The following is a 26,557-nucleotide window of genomic DNA, read 5'->3' on the forward strand; positions in this document are numbered from 1 at the left end:
CAACCTTAATGGTTCTAACCACTTAGGAAACTGCAAGGGATTTTTAGGAGTTCTAGGGGTCAGCACCAAAAAACAAGACCAAATATATATTTCTTATTATAAATCACAATGTCACCCTAGTTGGTTTGGCTCAGTGGATAGAGCATCTGCCTTGGGGACTGAAGGGTCCTGAGTCCAATTCTGGTCAAAGGCACATGCCATGGTTGTGGGCTCGATCCCCAGTAGGGGGGCGTGCAGGAGGCAGCCAATCAATGGTTCTCTGTCATCATTGATGTTTCTATCTTTCCCTCTCCCTTCCTCTCTGAAAACCAATAAAAATATTCTTTAAAATAAATAAATTAAGCATAATGTCACAACAGCAAAAAATCAAGGCAGACTTATGGAGACAGCAGATTTGCAATTTGGCATATCTATGAAAATTCTTGTTATAAATGGGTAATTCTCCAAAAAAGGAAAAGGCAGGCGACAGTTCTTAAGCAGAAAACCTTAAAGTTACAGTTTTAGGTGCAATTTCACTAAAACTCAGACATTTTAGGACAAACTAAGTGACCTACTTTTAAAAGACTCTATTTGAATTTTTCTTCTCATGGAGAAAAATAAACAAACCTACTTTAATTAGTGAAAAAAATGGAGTGAAAAACCTATGACATAGTAGTTTGACTAAGTCATAATTATGGGCATCTATGAAATTGTGAGTATTTTAAAATTTTAATAAGCAGCCGAAACCGGTTTGGCTCAGTGGTAGAGCGTCGGTCTGTGGACTGAAAGGTCCCAGGTTCGATTCCGGTCAAGGGCATGTACGTGGGTTGCGGGCACATCCCCGGTAGGGGGTGTGCAAGAGGCAACTGGTTGATGTTCCTCTCTCATCGACATCTCTCTCCCTTCCTCTCTGTAAAAAAATCAATAAAATATATTTTAAAAATTTAAAAAAAAATTTTAATAAGCAGTGATTCCACAAATACTATGGCATGTAACTCTAACAAAATTAACTAAAATGCTTTCCTGGAGACTATTCTTTAATAATATTACCAAAGTTTAATTAAAATGCCTAAAGTTAATAAATTAACTCTCCTATATCAGGTTGCAATCATGATTTCATACAGTAATTCTTCTTAAGAAACGTTAGCCTCCATCTTATAAAAACAAGATCCAGAAATCAAATGAAACTGAGAGTAGGAGGTCAGTCTGAATGAACTACTATTCAGTGGACCTAAGAGACTCCTGAGTCTGTAACATCTGAGCAACTACACCTCCCACAGTCCAGGTGTCAAGGAGGCTGTTATTATTTGATATTTATTTTAAGTACATAAACATAATACTATGATAAACACTTTAAACACACCAATCCAAAGAGAAATCCATCTAACTATAATCTATAATCAAAGATATATTGAAACAGAGCTATTTCTGGACATGCAATCTCTTCTACCTACGTCAATATGTTCAGGCTAGAAAACGTGCCTAATAGTTACACAGTGTAACTAGATAGGCCTACATAAAGGGTCATGTTTATGAACAGTATAAGCCACTTTTTAAAAAAGATGCTCTTATACAAGTGGGTTTTTTTTTCACTCTGAGCCAAGTAACAGACATCCTCCATCATACAGAGATCTATTATATGAATATCTGCAGTAGCATTTGTAAAGCAGAAAATGAGCCCAGGGAACTTACTGTTAGTCTTCTGGGAATACATATGATTATATCTCAAAGCTGCTGCCTAAAGATCGAAACATAAGCTAAAATAAGTAAGAAACAGGCTACTTTGAGCTAGCCATGTATCCTGTTAATATTCTTTGCTCTAAGGAATAAATTCAAACTATTAGGTTGCTAAAAAAGATAGAATTACTATTATTAAGATAAGCAAGCAAATAAAGCTGACAATTACTAAAACTGCAAGGTCAAATTCAGTACAGATTCACTAAAAAAACTCCAGACCACACTTGATAATACAGAAAATTCACCAAGAAAACAATTATAATTTGAATAATGAATCAAATCACTAATATAACAAAAATTTTAAATTGTTAGCTAAATAGAAAATTGACCAAGAAATTAGATTGGCCTAAGGGAGACTGTTATAGAAAATACTTTCACAAAAAGTACCCAGGGTTGAAACTGCAAGTCAAACATTCTATAACTGCTAAGTATTCTTGAGAATAGAGAAACTAAAGGAAATAAGAGTATTTAAGTACTAGCATTCTGGAACAGAAATATGTTCTGTTACAGTTTATTCTTTATCGCCTGCTTCATATGTAATACCAGTTAGAATGAAAAAGACTGGTGAGAATTTTATAAGTCAATAAAGCATTTTGTAGGCCTGAAGACTGGTTTAAAGTCAGACCATTATTTTTCTTCTACCACAAAGTAAATATATGAGATCATATTATTATTTTTCTTTTTTTACAAAACCCAGGGGTGAGGTTAAAATACTCTTGTTAAGCTATAAAGCTGTGAAGGCATCTCTGTAAAAATACTAATTATTACTATTGCTACTATTAATGTCATGAGTGCACAAAGTTGGATAATGTATAAAACATTCAGCAGTACCTGTCTAGGGCACCTTCTAGGTGTTCATGGGAAACATCAAAATAATAATTGGTATGCTCTCCACTAGTAAAAGCATTTGAACTTCCTGCATGCTCACTGAGAAACTGGCTGTATTCATTTTCTTTAGGATATTTCTTTGTTCCCAAAAATAGCATGTGTTCACAAAAATGACTTAAGCCGGCAATATTTGGAGGATCTGACAATGAACCTGTAAAAAGTAGAGAAAACATATATATAATAAATCATTTTTTATGTTGAAAGAAATCAAATACAGATAAGTCACAGATGATTTGAAATTTCTGTTAGCATGACAACTCCAATCACAAAATCAAAAAAAAAAAAACTAAGCCTAGGCTGCTCTAAAATAATACTGTTTAGTTCTAGCCCCACCTTTTGACATTAATTAGTTGGTGACCTTGGGCAGATTTTAACCTCTCTGGACATTAGTTTCCTCACACATCACACGGGAAGAAAGGGGTGAATTCACTGCTGTTTTTATTTTGCAGGAGAATGCTAAGGGCACTGGTTTGGGGGATAGAGTCTCTATTAGCTATGAAACTTTGAGCACAATATTTTATCCATCTTGCCTCAGTCACTTTTCTATATACACACCTAACTTAAGAGAGTTGTGTGAATAACAGATGATATTTGCAAAGCACATTGTATTGTGTTCAGCAATAATTATTTGTTCAACATATGTTTATTACTTTTTCCCCTCAATTTTAAAATGTCACTGAGTTAAAACAAAAATTTTTCAGAAAGAAAACATGCCTCACTAAATGTACATATAGATAAGAAGCAAGTTGCGTAAAGCAGCATTAAAAATGGGAGAAATGTGCACACAAGAACCTAGGAGATGTATTTCCTTTTGTACCCAAAGTGTACAAAAGTGAAAGAATTAGAACAACAGTTCTAGATGGGAATGAATTTCCTTGCTGCTAGGTCACCTCAGCTGAGAACCTAACAAGATGTTCTTCGTAAATGTAAAATGATTTGACTTAGACAGCTGTAGATTATCAATAGCTGTACAGAGCTACTGTACAAAATAAGGTACATGAAACTGGCAACTGTTAGGTCTTTATTTGCACAAATATGGAAAGTTCTAATAAATGTTAACATTAGGTCAATGAAAGCGAACAAAGCCTAATTCACAATTTTAAATCGTACCTATGTGTACATCAAGTGCTGCTGATGACTTATCCGTGGTGGGATCACTGATGAGAAGTACTCTGATGCCATTGGCCAGCTCCAGCCCCCGGTATTCTCGCTTGTCTTCAGGAGATTTGATAATGTGGTTTCCTATTCTCTTGATTGCTAGATCATTCATTTTGCTGTAGGTCTTTTTGTGGAAACTAAAAAGAAAAAAATTGTTAGATTGTAACTGCTTTTTTTTTTTTTTTTAAAGAACAAAGAGTAACATTAAGCAAAACCATTTATTGTATCATCAGATTAAAACACATCTGGAGGAAACTTTTTATAGCCTACCTAACACATCTGGAGGAAAGTTTTTATAGCCTACTTACAAGGTATAATCATTCCACTCCTTCCTCTTACCCATCATTCTTTCAGAGAAATGTTAATATTGTTTTTGTAGAGCCATATTTAGGACAGCACACGGATGGGGATTTGAGACAGGATGGGTTGGGCCATGAGTGGGCCCATGTGCTGACCTAGAATACAGTTTTCAATTACCAATAACTGCTTTCCCACATATTTCAGAGGCATCTGCTAGAGTGAGCTGAGAGTTGTAAGAATTATTATAAGGTCATCCAAAACATTGCTCAACCTGAGGACATTCAAAGATAGGACAGATCTAGAACTCATCAGTCTGGTATGCACATGCCCAGAACACAGGGAACAACCTTCAATGAGGAAAAACCCTGTGAGGTCCTAATACGAGATCTGGGCTATCCTATGAGTCTTGGCAGCAAAAGTAGGGACACAAAAATAAACAAGGTTGGAAGGACCCCAAGTAATTTTTGTAGTCCAGTGCAAAGGTGAATGCCAAAGCAGGAACAGGTCCAGTCATCTTAGCAAAGATATTAAATTGTCTTACAAAGGATTTACTTCTCTTCCTCTGATAGTCCTTTTCTTCTCTAAGAAAGCTTGAGTTATGAGGATGGAAAGGGGCTCTTGACTGCTATGCAAGGATTATAAGTGCAGCAAAGGGATTTTCCAGAGTATGGGGTTATGTATGTTTTGAAACTAAGAGTGGATGTTGCTTAACAGACAAAAACTGAGCCTGTTATTATTAGTAGGTGAATATACTAATCAAAGTAAAGCCAAAAACATATCTTAAACTATAGAGAAAAAAATGACACTGCACTACCGCATTTGCTTCTCACCTGGAAGACAAAAGAAGTGGATTTGACTGCTCCTTAAAGACTGACATCCAGATTTAACAGCAAATCAGAGGGGACACAAACAGACATACAATTTTATGGGATAAAAACTTTATTTTTTGTGTTAAAATCTTTGGAGATTAATGGAGTAAAAAATCCAGTTTGCTTTTATCAGAAAAGTTTACTCTCTAAAATAATCTGCAACTACCGGTAGTCTACTGAGTAAGAAATCATCAACCAAAGACATTTGTTTGCTCCTATAAAGACCATCCTTGGTATCTTCTTTAGAAAAGAATATTTGGAATATTAAAGATCAGTAGCATAGGTCATACTAAATGTATCAATACCAGTTTTTAAAAACCAGAGTACTTTACAGAGACATTGCTAATAGTTTCACCCTATTTATAGTAAAAATGTCTAATGTGTTTTATTAATTAATTTATTAATTGATTGATTTTAGAGAGGAAGGGAGAAGAGATTCTCTCATCAATGGTGAGAGAGAATCATTAATCTGCTGCCTCCTGCACACCCCCTACTGGAGATCGAGCCCACAACATGGGCATGTGCCCTTTACTGGAATTGAACCCGGACCCACCAGTCCACAGGTAAACGCTCTATCCACTGAGCAAAACCAGCTAGGGCAGTAAAAATTTCTTGAAAAACAAAATATAATACTAACATTTTTTGGGATATAAGGCCACTGTTGGAAAATTCAAAAGCAATGTGGAAGTAAAAAAGTTTTATTAACAACTTCTTTCTACCTCATTAGCCACAAACCATTTTATGATCAACGTCAAAGGCAGATGAGAATCCGAGTGTAGCCCTAACCGGTTTGGCTCAGTGGATACAACGTCGGCCTGTGGACTGAAGAGTCCCAGGTTTGATTCCGGTCAAGGGCATGTACCGTGGTTGCGGGCACATCCCCAGTAGGAGGTGTGCAGGAGGCAGCTGATCGATGTTTCTCTCATTGACATTTCTGACTATCCCCCTCTCCCTTCCTCTCTGTAAAAAAAAAAAAAAAAAAAAAATCAATAAAATATATATATTTTTAAAAAGAACGAAAATCCGAGTACAAAGTCTTAAAAAATGGTTTTGTGGTTAAAAAAAATCTCAGGGTAACCAAAAATGGTCTATCTAAGCCTCCAAAGACAGGCGCAAAAATAATCCTGGTTAAAGTATTTCCCCAGGGGCACTCTGGACTAACAGCAAATGCCTTCAGTTAATAGCTGGTTTTGAAAACTTCGGGTTCAGTATAAATTACTATTTTAAAAAGTGAGTTCCAACCTAGCAGCAACATTAAAAGAAAAATTAAGAAAGCTCAGGGTGCACCAGAGATGCCAAGGCTCCTCCCTGCAAAGCTCTGCTAGAGGAAGGGAGGGGACTGGGATTTCAGTGATGAATCCACTAAGTGGGAGCAAAAACTAAAGCCTATCTTGGTTCCACTGTCATTGTTTACACCCAAAGCTCTCTACTGTGCTTGCCCATGAACCAAAAGTTACAACAACTAAAATGTAATAAAGCTGATGCTGATGATGGCAGAGCTCTGAAACTTCTACCCAATCCACAACTGGAGTGAGATCAAATACAGATCAGTTAGGGAGGACAAACTGTCTTATCCTATGGGAGGTGAAAAACTCATTATAATTAAGATAACCACCCTCAACTATAAGCTACATTCTGTACTTTTTTTCAGAGTTCAATTTCTCTTGTCCAGATCTTCATTTTCTTAAAAGAAAAAATATAATCAGAGGCATTATATAACTCATTTGGGCAATGAAGCTATGATTGGTTAATATCCGTGGTATGGCTAAGAATAAAGAGATAGATTTATTCTATAAGACAAATATAAAAATTAGTCCAACTACTTTTACACATTTGTATATGAGATCAAGGACAACTATAAATTTCCAAGCTGACAATGCTCCTGAATCAAATATGACTTCTTGAAGCAAAAGCCAAAAGAGTTAACAGCAGCATTTTCAAACAAAGACCTTCCCAGCAATCCATATTCAATAGCACAGGCTTTACCTAAAGCATGTCTACCAACACATCCTACAACAATTTGATTCTCACCTTCTGGAGAACTGAGGAAATGATTTGGAACTCTTCTGTTGATGATGAACTCATCAACAGCTTCCCTCTCTCTGTATTTATACTCATGAGATCACGTGTCTATTCATCTCTGCTCATTAGCATACAGCATTCAAAACTAATTTTATTTATTACAAATGTTCTCCAATTTGCACCCAACAAAGAGTGAACAAGCATGTATTCTGACTTTTAGATGACAAGCTAGTGCTAAATCAAATGCTTTCCCAGACATTTATTTGATATTTTTAACCTGTCAAAGTCAAAATCTTAGAATAACTTTCAATTTCAGGGACTTTTATCACACATTGGAAACTTCATCAAAGGCACAAAATTGTCAGTGTTAGGCATTCTCATGATCTTGGAGAGATATTCAGTAATTACAGCATATTTTGTAATTTCGTTTAGAATTTTACAATACAGAAGGTTAGTATTTAAAAGCTGAAAGAGCCATTAGATGTTACCTAATTCTTTGCAGTTCATGGACTAGCAGGACTCTTCCCGGGAGCTTGTTAAATATGTAAAATATCAGAAACCACCAGAGACCTGCTGAGCCAGAATCTGTATTTTAGCAAGATCCCCAAATGAGCTAGTTCCCTATCTTACTTATAAGAAAACTAAAGCTCAGGAACCTGAAATCACTTGTCCAAGGTAATAGAGTCAAAGTTACAACTAGAACTCAGTTATTAACTGTGCCCACTCCAGCACCTCGAAATCCAAAGAAACATATAAGGAGGCCTATGAAGATCCAGACATTACACCATGCCTGCTACAAAGATGAGAATGCCAGAGCCTTGGCTCTTAAGAAATCCAGTCTAGCGACAGACATGAAAACAAGTCAACTTTTAACTGTGTGGCATATGTCCAGGGCACTATGGGAGTAATGGAAGGGGGACACCTAACTTTTTAGGAGGGGAGAGAGGAAAGAGAGTAGGTGAATAGAAGCATGCCAAATAAGAGGGAGTTACCAGAGGAAAGGACTGATGCTGAGAAAAAAAAACATGAGGCATAGAGAAGAAATACAAGAGCTTGGTGTTAATAGAACTACAACCAGAACTTTCACTGACAGATCTGGACATATAAAGGCCTAACTTGCAGGTTTACAGAAACAAATTCCCAAATAAGTCATTTCCAAATTCTCATGTCAAGAAGAAATTTTTTCTGCAAATCATCTTTTATTCAGATGATCTTTTACAATCCTTTTTTTCCTCAAAACTCTTTAAGTGTTGCACAGTACACTGAATAGATTGAGAAAGTTTATGCTGCCTTTGTTAGATTTGATCCATTTCTAATTTCTAAATGAATGACCTATAAACCCAAACAGGTGAATGATCATGCTAACAGTCAATTAGGTATCGAAGCCTCCCTTCTGTGGAATCCATCCACCCACTGCCAAACCACAGGCGGAAGCTGAGCTTACCCTATGGCAGTCCTGAACGAGGAGTGGCATCTCAGGGGAAAATGCCTGAAATAAGAATCATACCATAAACATTTCTCTCCCACAGAAAGCAGAGGTAAATAAGAATAAGAAGGTATACCAGAATGCTTCACTATAAGACTATATATTCCCAAATACTGTTTACACTACTTGATCTAAAAAAAAAATAACATGTCTCAGGAATCATCTTCAGTAACAGACATCAGTACCCCTTAGCTCATACACAAGCTAGATTATAAAGGTGGTATAAACTAAAATTCTGTCAATTAAATTGTTTTCTCATGAAGAATGCTTTGTCTTCGTTTCAGGCAAAATGTCAGGTGTTCTAACTGTGCACCTTTTGGAAAGGTGTTTACAAAAAAAAAAAAAAAAAAAGCAAACAAACTTAAATGAATAAGGAATCCTGTAGCAGTATAATTTTAGAGATATGTGCTTTTGCAAATTTTGTTCTAATTTTGGTACATATATACAACTAGAGGTCCCTAGGCCTGGCCGGCAATGAGGGCTGATCAGGGCCTTCCTTCCCCCGGCTGCCAGCCAGGGCCTTCCTTCATTCCGCACTGCTCCCATAGTGAGCGGTGGAACTCCTGGTCAGTCGAACTTCCAAGGGGACAATCTGCATATTAGACTTTTATTGTATAGGACTAGAGGCCTGGTGCATAAGATTCATGCACTCAGGGGGGAACCTCAGCCCAGCCTGCACCCTCTCGCAGTCTGGGAGCCCTCAGGGGATGTCTGACTGATGGTGTAGGTCTACTCTCCACGGCGAGGCTCCCACCACCACCGCTACACTCGCCAGCCATGAGCCCGGCTTCTGGCTGAGCACACTGAACACCAGGGGCAGCTGGTGTTTTGAGCATTGGCCCCTAGTGGTCAGTGCACATCATAGCAACTGGCTGTTTTGCCATTCGGTCAATTTGCATATTAGCCTTTTATTATATAGAATAGCTGTTTATTCTAAAAGTGACAAACTTATATGGGAGAGGAAGATATTTTACTCTATCCTTCCAGGTTTCTTTGGGTAGTCTAATAATTAAGAAAACATGAGGCAGTAACAAGAGAAATTAACTAAATTTAATTACATATGTATGTATGTATGTATGTATGTGAACCCCACATATATGAGAGAGTCAGTGATCCCACATACATAAGAGGTTCACAGACCGAAAGGTATAAATGGTATGAATGATAATCCAAGCTAGGGATGAGGTACAATGTGCCTTGGGGCTTCAGAGAAGAAGGTCATTTGCAGAATAAGAGCAGATGTTCAGTTATTACAAGTTGTCCTATAAATCACAAAGTTTTAGGGTTTTTTGGGGCTTTTTTTGGATAGAGAGTAAAAGGCAGGGAAGGAGGGGGGAAGAAAGGAGGAAAGAGAAAAGGGGGGAAAAGCGAAATTGGCCTGCTCTCAGAACCCCAGATGCACTTTTTCCAGGACTGGCTTCTCTCAATAAACTTTTCCTCCATTAACCGTTTTTGTCCGTGAACCCATTTTTCAGACTAATTTTGGTTTCAGGTAGTCGCTCTAACACTGAGCCACCATGGCCAGGCTATTGAAGGTTTCTTATAGGTACATTTATTTGGTGACCTAGGGTGTTTCACAAGTATCCTTCCTCCACAGATAGGTTTCAGGCTGTTAGAAAATGTGAGAAAGATACCACTGTACTAATCCTAACAATCACTCCATTTTTAAAGTGTCATATGCTTTATAAACTGCTAATTTAATCTTTTCATTCTCCTTAACCCCAGAAGAGGAAATGAAAGCTCAAGAATTAAGTGATTTGCCCAAGGGCATTCACATACCTGATTCATGGCAAAGCTGGAGAGACCTATAAGAAAGAGGAGCATACGAAGAGGAGGAGCAGAAGGTGGTACCAAGGAAATCATAAATGGCTTCCTTTCTCAGTTCCAGTTACCACCCCCACAGCCCTTCCCTGACCCCAATCCCCTAACAATCCCAAATAACAAAGACAAGGAAATAAAATTTTAAATAGGTCAAAATAAATGATGCAAGAAACGTTTTCTGTTTTCCTCTTCTACTTCCCATGTAAAACAGAGGTAAGTAGTGGAAGGAGGTTGGAAGATGCTTCCAATCTGCCAAAGGAGATTGAGAACCGAAGTTTCTTACTATACTTTGCTAAGAAAAAGAAAAATGTATAGCAGGATTAAATGTGTAGCAGGTTTGAAGAGAGAAGAGAGTATAGAATTGTCTCATGCATAAAAGGGAATATAAAAATAATTACTACAGTAGATATAGTCGAGTTATGGGTAATTTATTTTTTAGATGCATCCATTAAACCAGTGTTTCCCAAACTTTTGACATATGTATACCCCTTCTATAATTTCGTAACGCTGAGTACCCCTCGTACTCATAAGAACGTAGAATTAGGCGCAGCTAAGCACGGTGCAGTGCATATCCCCACCAAACTCCGGTGCAACGCGTACCCCCACCAAACTCTTCCCGTACCCCTGGGGGTACGCGTACCACACTTTGGGAAACACTGCATTAAACCATAGGAACAGGAAAAAAAAAAGAAAAAAAAAAAAAAACAAAAAAAAAAACAACCATGTAATTGTTAGGGTCACCAAAGGAGGAATGCCCGAGGCCAAAAGGGGTGAAGAATTATAAATTTATTAGATCATATGAATACTAGGTTGGCTGAGCCCCAAAGACTGGGAGTCAGAAGTTTTTAAAGGACTCTAGGTGGGCTTTTTCTGAGAGGAGAATTCTCTGTGCAGGCCCAGATTCTGGGAAACTCCGGAGGGGAGAGATAATGGTCTTTGCAAGTGGAATGTGGTCTAAGCAAGTGGAATGTCCATTGTGAAGTGGCCTAAAGGTCAGTTCCTAGGGGAGGGGGTATCAATTCAATGATTTGATCAGATCTAATAGTAATCATCTTAGTAGATGCAGAAAAATACTTAACTAAATTCAATACTCATTCATATCCTTAAAATAAAAAGTCAGCAAACTAAAATAAAAGGGAGAATATCCCTTCATCCCCACAAACAAGATGCTACTACAATCTCTTCTATCAGCACTGCACTGGCCAGTTCAATAATGCAAGAAAAAGAAAACACATAGATGTGACAGAAAGAGGAGACAGACTAACATAATTCATGGCTGGCATGACTGTGTATGTAAAAAAAATCACAACACCCAACTGACAACTTCCATTTCTGAGTAGGATATAATAGGTCATGGCAACTTGATTCAGTTTCAATAACTACAAAAGTCACAATAAATTACAAAAATCACATTTCTAAAGGTATTGGAGAGTTGTATAAGCAATAAGGATCAGAGGACTGATATTCCAGAAAGGGTTGAGCTGAGAGATAAGCTGATGATCATCATGTTTTCTTCTCTGGAGGTATTGGGCAATTCTGGGCGTGGCTTGAAGGTCATGTTTGGCCCAAGCGAAAGAACTCTACTCAGGGGAAGACAAACAAGCGAAGCTTAAGTAGGCACAAGGTGTTGAGATAGGCCAAAACAAATGGAAGAGAGAAACTGAGCAGAAAGCTAGAAACACTGACAGAGCAATTTAAAGCAGATACAGAAAGTCACCTCCTTAGAAATAACGTCTAGGCCTCAGATATTTAAGCTCCAGACCAGAAAAGCAGCAAAAAAAAATGGACTGATGACACCGGCTGCGATGACTGATGACCCTGAGTGGCCCTGACCAATTAGTGAAGACCACAGCCCTGTAGGAGCACACCTAGAAAACACGAATCTTCTGTTGAAACCCTCCCCTAAGATTCCTGTGTGTGAGAGAGATAAAGCCTCCAGACAGTGTTCTCCTATAGAGGAACAGCCCAGCCATTCCATTGCTCCTCTTCTTCCCCCACTATCCCCGCATAAGTACGCATCTCCTGCACTCTAAGGCACTGGTCGGCACTCATTAGTCAACAGAGCCAAATATCAACAGTACAATGATTGAAATTTCTTTTGAGAGCCAATTTTTTTTTTAAACTTTCAGAACTTTAAATTTTTCAGATAGTAAATCAGTTACTTAGCATTTTCTCAAATCAATAATACCTCCACATGCCCAAGGATACACTTCACACAAAAGACATTTCCAAATAGATCAACCAACCTCATCCAAACCCCACACAAGGCACTCAGAGATCAACACCCCAGCGCTATACTAACTCAACACATCCAGATCTAAGCCTTCATCACTTGATTCAGCAGACCCTCAAGTTCCCCCAAAAGTTTCCAGCCATGTCTGAGAGGCAGCCCTGGGGCGGGGGCAGGCGAGGAGCGGGCTGCTCCGGGCCTGGCCTCTGTTGCTCTGGTCCGCTTTACAACCAGCTGCTCCAGGTCTGGCCACTGCCGCTCCCGGCCTGGAGAGCCAAATTTTTTTAAACTTAAACTTCTTCTAACGCCACTTCTTCAAAATAGACTAGCCCAGGCTGTGATATTTTGTGGAAGAGCCACACACTCAAGGGGCCAAAGAGTCACATGTGACTCGCGAGCCACAGTTTGCTAACCACTGCTATAAGGCAACCATATCAAACTCAAAGGCTAACACGAACCAAATAAACAAGGCTTAAGTTTATGTGGGCCGCAAAAAAAACCCAAAAGCCGGGACTGGTTTGGCTCAGTGGTAGAGCGTCGGCCTGCGGACTGAAAGGTCCCAGGTTCGATTCTGGTCAAGGGCATGTACCTTGGTTGCGGGCGCATCCCCGGTGGGGGGTGTGCAAGAGGCAGCTGATCGATGATTCTCATTGATGTTTCTAACTCTCTGTCCCTCTCTCTTCCTCTCTGTGAAAAATCAATAAAATAAAATAAAAAAAAAACTTAAAAAAAAAAACCCAAAAGCTTCAATTTTCATAGAAAAGTAGGTTTATTTCAATAGAGACATACTGAATACAAAGGGCTGAAATAATGAGTAATCGTTAACATAAAATAGAACATTTTAATAAATTTTCTTTTTTTTAAATAGATTTTATTGATTTTTCACAGAGAGGAAGGGAAAGGGATAGAAAGCTAGAAACATCGATGAGAGAGAATCATTGACCAGCTGCTTCCTGCACACTCTCCACCAAGGATGTGCCTGCAACCAATGTACATGCCCTTGACCGGAATTGAACCCAGGACCCCTCAATCCACAGACTGACAGCTCTATCCACTGAGCCAAACCGGTTTTGGCTTAATAAATTTTCTTGAACATTAACTTAACAAACATGAATAACTGCACAAATGAATAAGCATAATGCAAATAAACCTATTTTTCTTGTTCTCCGAAAGCAAAATATTTCTATTGTACACACCAAACAAGTCAGTACAAGACTAATGACATGGCAATTGGCTGCTAAAATATTCGCTGCTAATATTAGTGGAGAGAAATAGTGCACCTGCACATAAGGGGCGTAAGAGAAATATGAATGCAACACGATTATAGTCATCAGTCATTAGCGAATGTTGTAGTTCGTTATTAATAATTATGTATAAAAGAATATTGTAAAAATTAAGTTACAAAATTTTTATTAAAACGTTTCTTACATACCGTTATATTGGCTGGGCGATAAAAATATTCATTGTGGGCCACATGTGGCCTGCGGGCTTCGAGTTTGACATGCTTGCTCTGAATGTGTCCCCAAAACCCCCTATGCTCTGACTTCCCAGAGAGCTAGAGCAGCCCAGCCTAGGCTTCCCTGTTGCTTTATATTAAGCCCTTTCTTTCTTGTTTTACTGTCCCCAGCTTTGATAAACATTCCCTCATAGTCACCTGGACTCCTGAAATTTTTCCTGCATGAAGTCAGGAACCCACACACTACTTAGCAGCCCTAAGTAGACCTCTTTCCAATAACAGTGTGACAAATTAAAGCCCCAAGATGGCCCAAATTCACTGCTTATTTTTGCCACAGGATTTTAACTGAGATATCACTACATTCCTAGCAGAACGCTAAAATGAAAAAGTTGGAAAATAGCAGGTTTGATAAAGAAGTTTTGGGGCAACCCTCTCATACACTGCTGGTGGGAACGCAAATTAACACAATCATTATTTAAAAATTGGCAGTACATACTTATATAAAGTATATATAAAACTGACAATATGACCTAACAATTCATGTATTAGATATACACCCAAAATAACTGCATTTATATCTTCATAGTAATTTATTCATAATAGCTAAAACTAGAAATGATCAAATGTCCATCAACAGTAAAAAGATAAACTGTGACATACTCCCACAACGAAATAGTATACAACAATGAAAATGAATAATCTAGAATAAAGCACAAAAGTAAGGATGAATCTCACAAAAAAGGTTGAAAGACCCTGGATGCAAAAGAATAAATACTGTATCCTCCCTATATATAAAGTGCAAGGACAAGCTATGCTTTATGTTAGGATAGTGGTTAGCTTGGAGGGTAAGAGGTAGTGATTAGAAGGAAGAAAGAATGAGAGAGGCTTCTGGGTACTGGTCTGGCTATACGATTTGTGTAAATTCATCAAGCTGAACACTTATGATATATAAGTTTTTAAAACATCATAAAGCAGTACAATAAAAGGGGGAGAAGGTATGAATTATTCAAGGCTATAAATATCAATCACCAAAAGTCATCCTAGAAACAATACCCTGGGATAATAAAAAGAAGCTATCCATATCAAACAGGTGCTAAACAGAGATGGCTCACTTAGAAATAATAGTCCAATTAACATGATAATTATCTAAACCTTCTCAGGTGTGTCCGAAGCAATTCTATTGATGTCATTCTGGCCACAAGTACAGCATGAGTCAACTAAGTCAATAATAAAGTATGTTAAATATTTTAATCAAGTCTTTACTCATCATGTTAAGATTTGAAAACTAATTTTAGAAATTACTTACTTTAAACTCATTAAGATTTAAAAAGTAAAACGATATTTCCAGCAACCAATTAAAAGTGACAGAGCAATAAATGTAATAAAAAAAAGCAAAATGATTAAACTTTATTATTTTTTGTAATCCTCACCTGAAGATATCTTTGATTTTTTAAAAATATATTTTATTGATTTTTTTTTTTTTTTTTAGAGAGAGGGAGGGAGAGAGAGAGCTAGAAACGTCGATGAGAGAGAAACCTCGACCAGCTGCCTCTTGCACACCCCCCACTGGGGACGTGCCCGCAACCAATGTACATGCCCTTGAGTGGAATCGAACCTGGGACCTTTCAGTCCGCAGACCAATGCTCTACCTCTGAGCCAAATCGGTTTCCGGTATCTTTGATTTTTAAAGAGAGTGAAAAGGTAGGAAGAAGTGGGAGGGAGGAGGGGGGAGGGGGGGGACATTGTTGTAAGAGACACATCAAATGGTTGCCTCCCGCAAGAGGCGGACTGGAGCCAGATATTAAACCTGCAACGGAGGCACATGCCCTTCAGTCCTTGGGCAGATGCTCTAAACACTGAGCAACAGGCCACGGTGATTAAGCTTTAAATAAATTCTCCCCTCAACAATTTTTCAACATTTATATCAAACAACAAGCCAGGATTTAAACTGGATACCACTACATTCCTACCAGAATTTCTTTAAGACGAAACAAAATGAATAATATATTCTTTATTTTAAAATGAAACAAAATGAATAATATATATAGTAAACATTTCTTTAAACTCAGAATTTTACATATACTCACAGATGCTCCATGATCCCAGAGCAGCAGGACAGCTCAAAGATCTCTGGCAGGGTTTCTAAAGATTCATTTAAATCACAGGGCAGGAAGAGTTACCAACCTGTAACTAATTCTCTCAAGACAGCCCTCCAAGGAAGGCAAACCACAATATTCTGTATTCTGTGTGTATCTCTACTTGAGGTTCAGTTCCATCTGTTTGTCCACTCTGGTTCTGACAGGAGGAGAATCCTGCCTTCTTCAGCTAATGCTGGTTCAGGAAGCTTGACCTGCACTCTGCCTTAATATCATTCTCCATGCCAGGACTGATCCAATCCACTGACCACTTCCAGCCAGGATTCAAGGAATTATAAACCTTCACCTTTACCAAATGCCCACTTTGCTGCCTGGATCCCGGATACTATTGGACTCTTCTGGTCAAACAGGGCTTGTGAGCTCATTTAACTTTGCCAGGAAGAGTCACATGAAGTGTTCATTTGGGTCCATTAAAGTGATAGAGGCACCTAAAATTGCATTATACTTGGGCAGCACTTATGGCATTTCTCCTATAAAATAGTTATATAGATATAAATAAACTTCACCAAGGTAGTCTCTGGTACAAAGTAGGCAATCATAAATGGTAACCTTATATTATAATCATAATCATAATTATGGTCCTAAGGAGGTGAGATGCAAATAGATAACCTCAATAACCCACCATATTATTACTAACATTCTTAACATAGACTCATGCATATTCCAATTGCATATTGTCATCTCCAGAGGTCAAAAACATTGACTAGACAGGCTAGTAATAGGATAGTACTTATCAAGACTCGGAAAACCAGGTAAATAATTATCTCTTTGTAACTGCTATAGGTGAGCCTCAGTTTATAGTCTGTTTCTCAATAGGTGTCAATTTTGCTCCCCAAAGGGACATGTGGCAATGCGTCCCAAATGAACTGTCAAAACTGAAGTGCGCAACTGGCAACTAGTGAGTGGAGAACAGGTATGCTACTCAGCATCCTACATTGCACAGAACCGTCCCTACCACAAAGAATTACTATCCAGCCCAAAATGTCAATAGTGTCAAGAAAGAAAGACCCTTGTTTATAGTTCTGACTTTATTATCCAAAAAATAATGGATGAGAATCACTACAACCAATTTGATCCACATAAAACCATGAGATAGCTTCATCAAAACACACAAAGCTATCTGCTTTAAACTCCCATCTCTTTATTTATTTTTAAAAATCTAAACCAGGGGTCCTCAAACTTTTTAAAGTGGGGGCCAGATCACGGTCCCTCAGAGAGCTGGAGGGCCGGACTATATGAACTACTAATTCCTACTATAACACCTCGGCTGCGCTCACTGCCCAAAAAACCTGGCGGGCCGGATCAGACTCCTCTGCGGGCCGCATGTGGCCCGCGGGCCGTAGTTTGAAGACCCCTGAAAACAAACAAACGAAAAAGGCTTAAATGAAAAGAGGGGTAAAACTGATGATAAAGAAGAGAGATGTGCAGAAACCCTGTCCCTGAGTGAGCAATCTAGTGCACCAATCAAATCTGCCTCAGAGAGGAGCACTGGGACAGACCCTTACTGAACCCGTAGTCAGTACCGTGCACAGCACAAACTCTCTATGGGAATTATACTTTCAATGCAGCCCTCACACAGACCCTTTGATTCTCATTTTTCCTGCATGGGAAATTAAAATTCATAAAAGTTATTTGGTTGGGCCACACAGGCATTAAATAAGAGAACTAGGATTCAAATCTAGGTCTTCAGACACCAAAGCAACATGCTCTTAACCACGCCACCAAATTAAAAAGTTTATTTTATGTACAGAGACTATATCTTTGGAAGGATACTCAAAGAAATGTTGAGTATGGTTACTATGGATAATAGATACTAGGTGATCTTTATTCTTTGAACTTTTCAGAATAGTACAGAAAGAATCTTTGGAAAGATAAAACTTAAAGGACTTTAATGCACAAGGCTCTGCTTACTAAGTTTATAAGCCCAAAGTGAACTTTTATTACTTTGAAACTGCTTCTGTGCTCTTGTGTCCGGAAATAAATACATAACACTTTCTTCTCTTCATAGCAATGATAGGATTGATATTGTTTTAGTCCACATTTACTAAACACTTAACTACATGATGAAGACAGACACATTACATGCATTTCCTCATTTAAAACTCACTACAAACCTGTGAGGAAGACACTATTTATTGTCCCCATTTTGCTGATGAGAAAACAAGACTGAAGAGGGAAGTAAGGGGTACTGGGACACACAGAAGTAAATGGCAGAATCCAGGCCTTGTGGCTCCAGAATCCCTATAGCAATGCAAGCCAAAGACTAGTAATGGAACACCTTCTCATCCAGCCCCTAAAGGATCTGTATCAGAATGGACTGTCCCACAATACTGTAACCAATCCATAAAAGCCATGTGCATATATTCAAGACTATTAGGTAAGAGTGAACCCACCTCCTGCTGTCTCAGCAAGCAAAAACTAGGTTTAATGGTGGGAGGTACAAGAACAACAACTGGGTCAAGGAGTTTGGACTTGATCTAGAAATAGTGCAGAACCACTGATGGTGTCTAAGGAAGACAATGGCATAGGGAAAGTGGTACATTAGTTGGATTAATCTGATGATTAGCATTAAATAGTAGGAAGACAGAAGGCTGGGAAAATCAGTTATTAAACTTGTAGACGTGAGATATCAGAGAAAATGATGGTGATCTGAACTAGGATGGTGATAGAAGACCCAAGTTTATCCCAAGAAACTAGAATGAAAGACGCAAGCGAGTTTGGTCTTGAAAATAGGTGGAGGGAAAAAGAGAGATTAAAAAGTTACACCAATTTTCAAGCTAAAGTACAAAAATGATCACATCAACATATACAAAATTAGGGAAATCAAAGGGAAGCTGGTTTTGAAAGAGGACCATTCATTCAGTAAAGACATCAGGCAGAGTGGGATATCTTACCCTCAGGGAGCAGCTTATGAGTCCTACCCCTCCTTTTTTTTTTTTTTTTGGCGGGCATAGAATTTTATTTTATTTTTTTTAATATATTTTATTGATTTTTTTTTTTGCCCCCCTCCCTCCCTCCCACACATTCCCTCCCTCCCACACATCCCCTCCCTCCCCAGAGTTTTGTGTCCATTGGTTGTACTTATATGCATGTATAAAAGTCCTTCGGTTGATCTATTATCTCCCCCAGATCTTCCTCCCCTCCCCGCTGTAATTTGACAGTCTACTTGTTGATATACTGTCTCTATATCTATCGTTTGTTACAATTACATACGTTTTAGTAGGCAAAGGAAAACTATATAGTTGATGAGGGGAGAATAAAAGTTTTTAAAGCTTTCAACTCTATAAGAATTTTGTAAGTCCTACTTTTAAAGGAAGAGTAGTGTGATATAAGTGCTGTTGCCTTCCAAAATAAATTGAAATAACAAAACACAAAAGTGGAAATGGTTAATAAAAAGCCAGAGATAAAGGAGTGGAACTACTCACTATTGAACTGAAAGCTTTCACTTTTTACAAGTATTTTAGAAGCCTGAATCAATAGCTAGTTAAATCCCACCCGGCACAGCACTGTCTCCGAAGCCTGGAGAATAGAGAAATGCAGAGGAGAGCTGCCTGCAAAATGAGATGACTGATGCCGGAGTGTTTTAAGTGGTTGCCAGGGACTGGGCTATTCTCTGCGGGTTCCCCCAATAATTCAGATCATTTCACAAAGCCCAAATATATCCGATTTGATTGAACAGAAGACAACGAGGCTGCTTTTCAAAATGAACTGACTTTATCCAAATGCTTTTAAGATTATCTCTTTCCTAACCGGTTTGGCTCAGTGGATAGAGCGAGGGCCTGTGGACTTACGGGTTTGATTCCTACGAAGGGCACATGCCTGGGTTGTGGGCTTCCCAAATAGGGGGCGTGCAGGAGGCAGCCGGTCAATGATTCTCTCATGGTTGATGTTTCTCTCTCTCTCTCCCTCTTCTTTCCTCTCTGAAATCAATAAAAATATTTTTTAAAAGACTATTATGTTTGTTTGTTTTTTAAAAAATCAGATCTTTCTCAAGCAGTAACAGGAAATGAATGCCGAAACAGCTCAGGCTCTGGGACCAAACAGGCATGAGTTAAATCCTAGCTCTTCCAATAACCAGCTGTGGAACCATCCCTGTGAGCACATTCTTTCCACCATGGAGGGTTGATCACTTCCTTCCTTAAGATGTGACTATGTGGTAGCTTCAGATGTCAGTACTTCCCTTCTTAAAACTACACCCAGATCCTTTTGATTGGACCTGTATTTTTCTTAATTTTTAGCATGGAGCATTCGAGGTGGTTCATCTCATTCGTTATGCTTTGAATCTCCTGAGTCTCCCTCTTTGCAAACAATTGTATCGTGAAGCTCTTGGCTGTTTCAACCCATGCTCTGGACTTCACCAATGGAAGCGAAGAGCCGCGGGAGAAAAACCATAGAGAAAAACTGAATTGTAGGTACGCCCATACAAACCTTCCAGTTGTATAAAACTTAAAAATCAATGCTTTCTTTGAAGTCACGAATTCTGCACACTGGAGGCCATATGAAGCTCAACACAGCCTCTTAAGCAACAAAGTAAGAACAAAAATTGTTCTGACTTGAAGGAGGCCCAGGGATGTACCTTGTCTATGCTGATCACCCCCAATTCTCTGAACTCAGGGATCTTTCAGCATGGTGTAGCGGACACTGCAGGGAAATAGAGGAGGAAAAACAAGTCCCACGGATCCTTTATTTACAGGAAGCCTTCTTCGTGCCATTCCTGCCACCCCAGATCAGGCGGTCCAGACTGAGTCCCAACCGGTTCCTCCGCCTGAGAGCTCTCCGCTCCCTTACGTCCTGCACACAGCCACCAAACTAATTTCCCAAACCACCGGCTTCATTACATCACTCCCCACCTCAAAAAACACTTAATGGCTCCCTACCTCCTATTCCCTGGAAGAAAGCCCAACCGAGATTCAAAGCCCAGGCTAGCATTATCCTAATTTTTATAACACAGGTCTTGTTTCCTCCTAATTCCCCCCAACGGACATTCTCTAAGGCTGCAACTGGACTCATCTGCTCACGGCCCCCCTCCCGCCAACCCCCCAAGAAACAAGACTACTAGTCTGCACACCTGGGCTGGATCACAACCACCCTCTCCTGCCTTCCCCCCCAAGGGTCAGCCCAGACCCCCTCCTCTCTCTCTCTGCCCCGAACTGTGTGCTCCTAAAGCACACACGGCCCATCCTGGACATCCTCTCATCCTCTTCAAACGATCATTTCTCGCTGACAATCCGCTCCAACCAAGACCAAGTTCCTGGGAGGTGGATCACTAGTACTCAACGCAGGGGGTCTTAGATACACTTGATAGGTCCTAGATACTAAAGCCAGAGGAAGGGTTCGGAGGTGGGTAGGTTCAAACGACGTAGGGCAAGACAAGACTACTGCCCGCCTCTCCCCGTTCCTCTTAATTCACAGTAAAGGGTGTTCAGCGTTCGCTACGAGGCGGACAACATCCAGTGCACACACAGGGCATCGGGGTGCAGCGAGCACGCCTCCGGTGGGCAAAAAAACCACAAAACACCTGCGTCCCAATCCTGGCGTGGGCCACAATCTCTGCCATGGTGGGGACCTCGCATCGTCTGTCTGGGTTTCGGCTGGCTCGGGAGCAAACCCAGGGAGCTAGCTAGCTGCTGCTGGGATGGATCCCGAGGTCTTCTTTCCCAAATGCCCCGGGAAACACGTCCGGCCGCTCGAGCGGAGGCACGCGAACTTCTCCGGTCCCAGGGCGGGCATGTCGGGGGAGTAGTGAGCACTAAGGAGGCAGCGGGGCTCAGAGGAAAGCGGTCTCCATGGACCCCAAGGCAAGGGACAGGGCGGTGCGGAGGCCAGGAGCGGGCCAGGAGCGGGCCCGGGGGAGCCCTCCGCGCCCGGGCCGGCGCCCCGCGCCCCCGCACTTCATGACACTCTCGCCGCGTGTCCCCGGCCACGGCCCCCGTCCGCCCCCACCGGCCCGAGGGACGCCGTGCCCCCTCAGCAAGGCCCCTCGCTCCCGCGGGGCGAGCCGCCCTCCCGGGCCCCGGAGCGGCCTCACGGCGGCCGCCTGGGGCCCAGGCCGGCGGGACGGGCGGGCGGGCGGCGTGAGGGGCGGCGGCGGCGACGGCGGCGGCTCTAAGTGCTGAATCACCACTTTGCAAGCCGAGCTCCAAGCCACGGTGACCCCGCGGGCCCCGCGGGCCCGAACGCTGCGCCCCACTTACCCACAGAGGCGCCGGGGGGGCGGCGGGCGGGCGCCGAGGGCCGAGCGGAAGGCGCCGGACGGAGCGGGGTGCAGCAGCCACGCGAGCAGGTACCGCATTCCCCGGCGCAGCCGCCGGGATCACCGCGAACGACCGCTTCCTCCCAGCGCGCAGCGCCGGCGCCCACTGCGCATGCCCCGTGCGCGCGCCGCGCCGCCTCCCGGGAGCCCCGAGCGGCCGCCGCGCCGGGTTTTGCCTGGCGCCCGACTGGGCGGGGCGGCGGGCGGCGGCGGCCCGGGTCTGGGTGTGCGGGCGGGATGGAGCCCGGCGTCCAGGCTTTACTTAGCGGGGAGGGTCGGCGATGTGTGTCCGAGTCACAGCAGCACGTGTGCGGGCGGCGGTGTGTGTCTGGCTGTGTGGAGGGGGAGACGGGGGTAGGGGGTAAGAGGGTAGGGTGAGGCGGGGGGACCGGGGGCTCCCGGGGACCGGGTGAGCACCGGGGGCCGTGTCGGGGGCGGCCATCCCATTGGCTGTCGCCCCGCCGCGCAGGTGTCGGAACAAGGTCAGCCAACCAGGCTGCCGCCCAGAAAACAACCCTCGGCTCTGAGAGGCCCGCGGGCGCCCTCTAGAGCCTGGTAGGGATGTGGACCACGGACTGGATGGAAATTGAGGGGGGTTTGGAGGAGGGAGTTAGACTATTGGGGTCCACCAGTGGGAGGCCGGGACCCTGGGGAACCTAGCTGCCCTTCAAGGAGTAAGGTGACTATGGGACAGGCCACGGCAAAACAAGACTTTTGTGGGCTTTTATATCCAGAGGAGAAAGTACTCCTATTTCAAACACAACAACCCGCATATACGGGTAGTACTACAACCATGGTCAGTGTACTTGAGTCATTATTTGTAAGACGAGACTTTTTTTGCCCTGGTGGCTTTATGGTATTTTGCATTCTAGAGCAACCTAATTTATCATTGTTATGGCCCAGTCGGTGTGTCTCAGTGATTGAGCCTCGACCCAAGAAGCAAGAAGTCTCTGGTTTGATTCCCAGTCAGGGCATATGTCCAGGTTTCAGGCTCGATCCCCAGTAGGCAGAAGGCAGCTGATCCATGATGTTTCTCTCTATACATCCCTATCCCTTCCTCTCTCTCTAAAAATCAATAAAAACATGTTATTTAAAAAATAATAATTGTTATGAATCTTTGTGTTGCATTATTTTACAAGGTCATTAGGGAAGAGTGATTAGGGAAGAATGGTGACTCCCTTGCTTATGTGGTTTAGGTCTCTGATGTGGTAGACAGAAGACTGAAGCCCAAAGCTGCTCTGAATCCTATTATTGCTACAAATGGGAATTAGGAGAAGGGTTCTTTGATCAAGTGGATGCCTCATTAAAGAGGTAGAGGAGATCTTTTTTACAATAGGGTTTCAGCTAAAGACAAACCTTGGGTGGATGAGAACTGAGGTACTGGGAATAAGGAAGGGCTTCTAGTGATGTGCAAGGTAAAATTGCACCACATTACATCCTAGCCCCAGCCCGCCTGTGTTAGTTTCTTGTGGCTGCCGTAACAAATTACCACAAACTTGGTGGCCTAACAGAAACTTACTGTCTCACAGTCTAGAGGCCAGAAGCCCCAAAGCAAGATGTCAGGGCCACAGTTCCTACAGGACTTTTCAGCTTCTGGTAGATGCCAGCTTCTTTGACGTGTGGCCACATCAATCTGCCTCCATCTTGATGTTGCCCTCTCTTCTGCATGTCTTTTTTCCTTCTGTCTTTTACAAGGACATTTGTCATTAGATTTAAGGCACATCCAGGTAATCCAGAAGGATCTCATCTCATCCTAAACTCAATTACATCTGCAAAGACCTGTTTTCCAAATAATGTAACACAAGCTCCTGGGATTAGGAGGTGAACATATCTTTTGGTGGGAAACCACTCAACCCAATAACTACCCCACCTTTCTAGCCTCTATCCCCACCCTCTACTCACTCCAACGTATGCATCTATTACAGCTAATTGATTGTTATAACAACCGTAAATTGTCAGTGCTCTAGCAATTTTTAAGACCTATTGAAATGGCATTGCTTTGCCCCACCGGCATGGTTCAGTGGTTGAGCCTCAACCTATGAACCGGAGGTCACAAAGATCACGGTTTGATTCCCAGGCAGGATTATGCCCAGGTTGTGGGCCGTGTGGGAGGTAGCCAATCCATGATTCTCTCTCATCATTGATGTTTCTATCTCTCTCTCTCCTGCTTCTTTCCTCTCTCTGAAATGAATAAAAATAGAATTAAATAAATGGCCTTGCCCTAGCTGGTTTGGCTCAGTGGATAGAGTGTTGGCTTACATACTGAAAGGTAGATTCCAGTCAAGGGCACATGCCCAAGTTGTGGGCTTGATCCCCAGTAGGGGGTGTGCAGGAGAAGCAATCAATGATTTTCATCATTGATGTTTCTACCTCTCCCTCTCCATTCCTCTCTGAAATAAATTCTATCTAATAAAGAATAAAATTGACCGTACCTCCGTTACACCCACAAGCCATGCCCAGCAGCCCATCAGGAGGAAGTATGCAAATTAACCCATCCAAGATGGCTGTGGCCACGGAGAGAGCAGGAGGCTTGGGTTTCCCTGGCAATGGAGGAAGCAAGCTTTCCAAACTCCCTGGCCAGCCTTGGATCCAATAAAGGCTACAAAGTTTCAATTATAGAAGATAAATAAATCCCAGATACCAGGGCCTCTGCTTGGGTCACTAGCAGGCGTTGCCAGCCTGCAAACCACCACAGGGCCCTTGCCCAGGCTGCCCCATGCCCCAAGGGAACCCCCACCCTGATCTGGGACACCCTTCAGGGCAAACCAGCTGGCCCCCACTCATGCACCAGACCTCTATCCTATCTAATAAAAGAGTAATATGTAGATTGACCATCACTCCAACACATAAGATGGCTGCCCCCATGTGGTCAAAGATGGCCACCGCAAGATAGCCAGCAGGGGAGGGCAGTTGGGAGGGACCAGGCCTGCAAGGGGGGACTGTTGGGGGCACTAGGCCTACAGGAAAAGGCAGTTGGGAGAAACCCAGGCCTTCAAGAGAGAGCAGTTGGGAGTGGGGGAGACCAGGCCTGCAGGGTAGGGCAGTTAAGGGCAAACAGGCTGGCAGGGGAGCAGTTAGGCATCAATCAGGCTGGCAGGGGAGTGGTTAGAGGACGATCAGGCTGGCAGGCAGAAGCGGTTAGGGGCAATCAGGAAGGCAGGCAGGTGAGCAGTTCGGAGCCAGCAGTCCTGGATTGTGAGAGGGCAGTCGGACATCCCTCAAGGGGTCCCAGATTGGAGAGGGTGCAGGCTGGGCTGAGGGACACACGCCCCTGTGCACAAATTTCATGTTCCGGGCTCTAGTAAAAATATATTTTTTTAAAAATAAAAGTTTTTGCCAAAACCGGTTTGGCTCAGTGACCGGTTCAGGCCTGCGGACTGAAAGGTCCCGGGTTCGATTCCAGTCAAGGGCATGTACCTTGGTTGCGGAAACATCCCCAATAGGGGGTGTGCAGGAGGCAGCTGATCAACGATTCTCTCTCATTGATGTTTCTAACTCTCTATCCCTCTCACTTCCTCTCTGTAAAAAATCAATAAAATATATTTTAAAAAATAAAAGTTGGGAGGGAGGTAAGGGCAGAGGATGAGGTGGGGATTGGGTGGAGGTGAGCTATCGGGAGGGGGGAGGAGAAACAATTGTAATAATCTGAACAATAAAGATTTGTTAAAATTAAAAAAATAATAAATAAATAAAATTTGAAAAAATAAAAATAAAAGTTTTTTTTTTTAACAAAATTTTACCTTATTTCCATTTCTTTTTTTAAAAATATATTTTATTGATTTTGTACAGAGAGGAAGGGAGAGAGATAGAGTTAGAAACATCGATGAGAGAGAGTCATCGATCAGCTGCCTCTTGCACACCCCCTACCGGGGATGCGCCCGCAGCCAAGGTACATGCCCTTGACCGGAATCGAACCCGGGACCCTTCAGTCCCCAAGCCGACGCTCTATCCATTGAGCCAAACCGGTCCCGGCCTTATTTCCATTTCTGACATAGCCCAGTATAAATATCCACTCTCTGATCAGAGCTTTTAGAGTTCTTTGCCACTCAAAAGGCACTTATTTGGATTTTAGCCTTTCATACTTGTAAGAAGCAGATTAGGAATGATGTCTTAGTCATTTTTTTAAATATGTTTTTGTTAATCCTTGACCTGGGATATTTTCCATTGATTTTTTTTAGAGAGAGTGGAAGAGAGAGGGAAAG

The 26,557-nt window shown here is 41.9% G+C and overlaps 1 protein-coding gene across 2 annotated transcripts in view; it reads right to left on the reverse strand.

Moving 5' to 3' along the window:
* IDE (insulin degrading enzyme) overlaps positions 1–22,533 on the reverse strand; it is a 72,347-nt gene extending 49,814 nt beyond the window's left edge. The window contains exons 1-3 of one of the 2 annotated variants that reach the window (XM_084904314.1): positions 22,297–22,533; positions 3,715–3,899; positions 2,548–2,755 (exon numbers count right to left, since the gene is read on the reverse strand). In XM_084904314.1, the coding sequence (XP_084760440.1) occupies positions 2,548–2,755; positions 3,715–3,899; positions 22,297–22,394 (491 nt within the window). In that variant the 5' untranslated portion in view covers positions 22,395–22,533. The remainder of the gene's footprint in view (positions 1–2,547; positions 2,756–3,714; positions 3,900–22,296) is intronic. The other variant, XM_084904315.1, reaches the window with a different exon arrangement.
* Positions 22,534–26,557: the final 4,024 nt, after the last annotated feature.

The sequence above is a fragment of the Pipistrellus hanaki genome, assembly GCF_964339955.1.
Source record: "Pipistrellus hanaki genome assembly, chromosome: 14".
Taxonomy (NCBI): domain Eukaryota; kingdom Metazoa; phylum Chordata; class Mammalia; order Chiroptera; family Vespertilionidae; genus Pipistrellus; species Pipistrellus hanaki.